The 6,578-nt window shown below is 38.9% G+C and overlaps 1 protein-coding gene across 1 annotated transcript; it reads left to right on the forward strand.

The window, feature by feature from the left end:
* Window positions 1-755: 755 nt before the first annotated feature.
* Window positions 756-6,412, forward strand: moto (minamoto). The gene is made up of 8 exons (XM_037088727.1): window positions 756-890; window positions 1,176-1,278; window positions 1,917-2,077; window positions 2,198-2,302; window positions 2,481-4,017; window positions 4,284-4,418; window positions 4,803-4,980; window positions 5,057-6,412. Exons 2-8 carry the CDS (start codon window positions 1,189-1,191, stop codon window positions 5,245-5,247), a joined length of 2,397 nt encoding a protein of 798 aa, XP_036944622.1. The 5' UTR covers window positions 756-890; window positions 1,176-1,188; the 3' UTR covers window positions 5,248-6,412.
* The last annotated feature ends 166 nt before the right edge of the window (window positions 6,413-6,578 follow it).

The raw sequence follows: 6,578 nt of genomic DNA on the forward strand, positions 1-6,578 counted from the left end.
TGTTTATTTTTAAGAGCCTGAGCTCTTAATAATTAATTGGTATAATTGCATTAGAAACTAAAACTTGGACACACTTAAACTTGAATATTTTAATAATATTAATATTGATAATAATGATGATAATCATAATAAACAAATGATAATGCCAATTAATCTATGTAATTCATGTTGTGAGATTATTATGCAATACATACCGAAACTGAAAATAAAACAGCATCATTTTCGTTAGAAGTGGACAGCGATAGCAAGACAATGCGCTTTGGCAGTGTGCATGCTTTTATTTTGAAGGCAAAGTCGCTGGTGCACTGGTCGTATATTTGATAACGTGGTCACACTTGACCCCACAGCTGGATTGAGTGGCCCAGCCAGACTTTGAAGAGGAGGAGAAAGACTCAGTGCACTGAACGTCCATGTTATGTTCATTTTCCACATCACAGTGTGATCAATTAGTCAATCAGGAAAAGCATGTACGTGAGTAAACAAATAGTTTTGCTCGGAAAAACCTAAACATAATAAAAGCTGAAAAAAACGATACAAAATACAAAATAAAATACAAAACTATATAAAATATATCATCACCATCATCATGATCATCATGATAACACATATTTTAGTTGTTACTATTTGCATACACACCAGGTGGCACCTGTAGCATAATGCTATTATGTGGAGGGGGTGTGACAGCAGATGTTGCTATGCCCTTGAATCTCCTGCTTGATGCTAATTGGGCCAAAACTAAAATGTTCTCATGGGTCAGCCAATGTGCGCACAGGTCGCGAGGGCAATATCTAACTTAAGTGGGGTCGAGATGAAGGGGGCACGAGAGCAGTTGGGGTGAATGTACCGAAGGCGAAGAAAACTGTTGAACTCCTGGCACATAACCGATTGAGGTATGTAAGACATGTTTTTTTGTACACAAATAACTTGGTTCGTTAAGTCAAAATTAGCCACGTTTGACTGGCAAAGAGGAGTTTTAACATGGGCGAAAGTTTAATGTTAGTCCAAGTTGACCGAGGCGCATCGTCAGTTTGCTAGCTAACCTGCTAAATTAGCTAGCCGATTTGCAAAGACTGAATGAACAGTTAGCCTCGCACCGTTGACTCTTAAGCGATCCCAAATCGCTGTCATTCAAGTGTATATCAGGTGCTAACATTGAGTATCGTGTACTTTGCCAGATGGAGTAAATGAATGAGGCCAAGTTCAAGGGAGTTCAGAATGGCATTTGACGGGCATCAGAACACATTGGCAAATTCACGCTTTCCCACATATCAGCGTCAGGTAAGCTAATTCTACATGACATGGCATATTACCAGCACCTGTAGACCTGTGTTAAAGGTTATGATAGGGCAATTCATGGTGGAAAACTATTGAAACATGCATCATAACTGCTCATGGCACCCATAACCAATTAAGTTATAATTCAGGATGGAACAAGCCCTACTTTAACTTTTTTGTGTGATATAACTTTATATGAATTTGTAGCAGAAACGTTCTTGTGGCTTTTCTATTAACTCTGAAGCTGAGAAAACGATTGTCTTTATTTTTAATTGATCTGCTGATTATTTTCTTTCATTAATCATATGACCTGTGAAATGCCAGAACATAGTGAAAGTTACATTTTCACAATGCAAACCCCTGTTCCCCTCAAATATTACATTACCAGTGAAATTTAACTGGATTAGAACGTTTTTTATTAATGTTTAACGTACTTGCTGTTTCATTATTATCAGTTAATGAACAGATAGTTTACGTTTTAAAAAAAAAAAAAACTTTTTTATATTCCTTTTAGCAGTGAGGTTAAATGTTGTAATTTACATCAACCTGATGTTGTTTTTTTTTTTAGGAAGAAAAATCGAAGTCACCTTTTTTTTTCTTTGAGTAATATAATAACTAGCACTCCCTTCTCTCTCTTTCAGGCCAGTGTAAATGTAGCTGGTGGGAACAGGGTATTTCCCTTTTCCACCCCAAATGTGTCACTGCAGGAACAGGACACAGCATCCAACATGCCCTGGTCTCACAATGCTCATGATGATCCCTATGGCCTTGTCAACTGTGCCCAGAGCAGCAGTAAAAGCAGGTATTCAGTTTTAGCTGTGTTAAGGATAAGTGTGTAGTTATTCATCGTTAGTCACACTGTTAATTCAGTGTTTTTAAAGAGAAGGGTGCAAATTAGGGGATGTGTTTTTTTTCCTTGAAGGAAACCCACTGATAAAGCGGATTGTGATGGGGAGACCGATCTGCAGGGCCTAGTGTCAAATATCTTGGATGAAGCAGATTCACAGGACAGCTACTACAGTGAAGGGTATGTCAAGTTTTAGTGATTTAATAATGCAAGGTTGTTAGATTACCGGATGTATTATATGATTTAAGGCCACAAAGTTGAACAACAAAATGTAAAGAATTGGAATTATCTTTTTGATATGTGAAATGTAGTTGCATATTCCCTGACTTTAAAGGAAGTCCTTATTTTTTTCTTTCAGGGGCCTACCCTCATGTAATCCTGTCTGGTCTCCAAAGACATTGAGAGAAGAACTGCTGCAGTATTTTCAATCAGAGGATAAAATGCAAAATAACCCTGCCTTTTCTCCAAACTATGTATCCCATGAAGCTTTTAGTAAAGCACAGGGACCATCAGTGGATGAAGATGTTCAAGGCTTTTGTCAACAACCTAATGGCCCTGCTTCCAGTCAACAATGGCTTTTTAATTTGCCTAATGGAGACAGAGACAGCTCTCACCTCCGTCCACAGAAACTGCCACCAGGTTTACCAATACCTAAGATAGGAAACACCTACTTGCCACATATACAACAAAGCAAATATGACCACGTGTCAGCTGATAAAGGCGGAGAGAACAGTCAGCCTTTGAATAATTTCCCTGACATTAGTGATGTCTTCAGATCTCAAAGCGAAGTGAACAGCCCTGTCTTTCATCCTTATTGTGATGACCACTACGTCCAGAGCAACGCGAAGCCGATCAGGAATGAGCAGTATGTGCCTCAAGACATTACCCAACTGGTCAATAGTTTTCAGTCGTTCATGGCGGGGGAGCATGGTAGCTTATGTCATGGAACCTTGCCAAACTTGCACAGGCACACAGTGGGCATGCACCAAGAAGACAACATGGTTGAACAATGGAAAATCACTGGTCCTGCAGTGTCACCACAAAGTGCTCCTGCAATGCAGACTCCCAACCAGCTGGTGGAAGAATTTGGGACAGTGCAAATGGGCAGAAATGCAGGGGTGAGGAACCAAACATATAAGCATGATGCTTTTCAAGATCTACGTGGTTTCAGTTCTCAAAACACAGAGTACTTCCAGCAACAAAAAACATTCCCTGGACCTTTTAGCCTTCCAAACCAGTACCAAAACAAGATGACCATGCACAGACAGAACACTTCCTTCCCCAGTAACATGAGCATGAACCAGTATTCAAAGTATCACATCCAGCAGGACCAGATACAGAACACGATGAGGTCACATATGCAGAAGGAAAAGATGGGGATGCAGATGCCTGGCTTTCCGGGAGAAGGCTTTTCTACGAGACCCTTAACCAACTCCAACATGAGAGGGGGTGATAAGAGACAGGCCCTCTCACAAAGTCCATACTTTGACCACTTAGGCAGCATGCAGTGTCAGAGATTTTATGGAGAAAACAGTGTGGTCTGTGCAGGGAATACACAGCGGCATATGCCTCTCATGTATCCTGTGAATGACCCCAGAGTGCACTCCAGCATGCCCATCAACTCCTCTAACTTCAGCTCGAGATCAACACTACCTCATGGAGCTGGTGCTCCTGGCATGGATATGGGTGATATGATGTCAGTCAATGAGTCTGCTGCCTTCAACTCATTTGTCAGTGACATGATGACCTGCAGAGGAGAGAACACATATCATGGCATGGCCTCTGCCATGACAACTTCAATGGTGACGAATGACGGAACACCTGTGATACAGCTTTACTTCTACCTGGATGAGTGCTATGTGCAGCTTAAGTGTTTGGAGAAGGAGAGAAAGACGGTATGTTTCCAAATCTGATTATGCGTCCAGTTAGAGAATATCTGGTTCATGGAATAGTATTGGCTGTCTAGATTTTGCTTTATTTAAAGTAAGTTGATGTGAAAAGAGTAAAGATCGAGTCTGACTTATTTTTTTGGACTGTAGGGTTGTCTATTAATCTGAATTTGACAAAAACAACAAGAACGAAAATGTTTTTTTACTGTTGTACAAGTTGAACTGTTGTGCAAGTGTTCAGTTGTCATGTTCTCACTTGTTCTCTATTATAGACAGAGGTCGTCCTTAACAATTCATTTCCTGGTAGAAGAACTGCAGCTGTGACCAACACTAATCTACCCAGAACTCCACCAAACCCAACAAGAGTCGACCACCTCATTGTTAATCAGATGAGAGAACAAGGAAGGGTGAGACCCTTGACTTAATTGCTTCCATAATGCCATCTACAGACGAATTTGGTCATCACAGCCTAGTAATTCTGTGAAGTTGATATTTGTGGCTTTCTTTTGCACACCCATTAGTTCTATCCAGAGACACCTACTTCTTTTCAATGCATGTTGTAAATTTATTTAACTTATTTAACTAAAGATTTTACATTATTTTAACATGTTATATGGTGAATCACCCCTGATGTAGCATATTAAGTGAATTTTCAAAAAAAAACACACATAGATAGGTTAAAGCATGGATACGCCACAAAGAAAATATTTCTACTACAATGTTGTTGTAATACACATAAAATACACAGATTGAGAGAGGAATAATAGGTGGACTATGTTTGTGCATTGCAGGTGGCAAGCCTCCTGGATAGAATGGAGTCTCTACAGAACAAGCCCCTCCATATCAACATCCACACTGCCCTGAACAGGCATCATATGGCTATAAGCATTACCCAAGCCAGACGTAAGGAGGAGATTGCCAACATCTCCAAACACCGACGGCAAAGAGCTAATATCACAGAGGACAGAGGTAAATCGTTTCACTGTGGTCGGCATATGTGCCTCTTCCCTAGTGCTGCCTGTCCTAACATGCTTCTGTTTCATAGACACCCTGTTGTTGGCCATTGCACTGAAGGACCTCGCTGCTACCACAAGGAAGCTCCGCACAGCCCTGTGGGTAGGTCTCCAGATAACACTACCGAAACCTGTCAGGAGGCCGGACCACGATGTTGACAGGGAGGCCACTGGCACAGAGGAGAGCCCCGCTCCATTTGAAGGATACTGTTTTAGGTTATGATTTAAAAGGTAAAAGCATGAGTTTAAAGTCTCAATTAAATTAAAAACATTCCACTCCAGTTCATACCCTGATTATAAATTCCCCATAGGCACCAGGGTGACATACAAAACAAATGTTACCTGCAAGTCTACAGTGACATTTTACTGGCAACATAGCAATCACTCCAGAGTATGACATGAGCAACTTGAAGCTTGATGATGGCTGCATTTTTTTTTTTTTTTTTTGGCACCCAGGAGCTTCAGGTGGCTAACTTCTGTTGTGTAGGAATTTGAATGAAATGTAATGTATCCTGCTGCATCTTAATCTTCATTTCATTTAATTAGTGTCGGTTCCAAATTAACGTGAATCTTGCTCCATCACCGTTGTATTTAAAGACACTATTTATGAGGAAGATTTCAGTGAATTCTTCATTGTTTTACTTATTTATTGGAACGTCATGGAACCTTAGTTCTGGGTACTCCCAACCACCAATTGAATCATAAGGGCAGTCGTTTAAAATAAACATGCTAAATATTAAAATATTTAATAAAATGTTCCAATTAATTTCTGCAACTTCAGTTTTTCATATGTAAAAGTTGGATCTGAAGAAGATTTGGTAAAGTTTGAACTCTGCCAAAGATACTCAAACTTCTGAAAAAAAGTTCAGTGTTTTAGATTTCAATATATTAATCACATTTTCCAAGAATATTAACACATCATTAACATCAGTGAAATGTAACATTGCTCAACTAAAAAGTTGATTTTGTGTATCAGTAGTTTAATATGCACATGCTAAATTATAAAATGTTTCCATAAATGTTCTTCTTCTGTTGTTCTGTTAATCAGAAAACTTAATCTGCATATGTTTGACCTGTAACAAAAAAATACTAAAGCTCAAAAAAGGTCAGTGTTTTAATTAAATTATATGTATTAATCCCACTTTCCACAATAGTTTCAGAGAGTGTTAGACCATTATCATCAGTGAGACAGTTTGTCATTCAGGAACCAAAGTTGCTATCCATTTTTGTGATGGACGCTCAAGCAACAGTTCTCTCGAAGCATCAGTCTGTAGTACTCTGCTGAATAGTTGTTCCATTTCCTGTCATTTTAATGTTCATGTTGTGTTTTTTTTCTTGTTACAGTTGTTCTGTAAACATAAGATTTTAAAATAAAGCAATCAAAATGGCCGATTTTTATTTTATTTTATTTATTTTTATTAATTTAAAAATATGATGAACCTCATTATGACCATTCAGATTATGGTACTTGCTATATTTGAGGTAAATTTTAGCAATCTCTCCTTTGATTTTATGCTCAGACAAAATGCATGGACAGTAAAATTAAAACCAGTA

Source organism: Acanthopagrus latus, chromosome 23, assembly GCF_904848185.1.
Source record: "Acanthopagrus latus isolate v.2019 chromosome 23, fAcaLat1.1, whole genome shotgun sequence".
Taxonomy (NCBI): Eukaryota; Metazoa; Chordata; class Actinopteri; order Spariformes; family Sparidae; genus Acanthopagrus; species Acanthopagrus latus.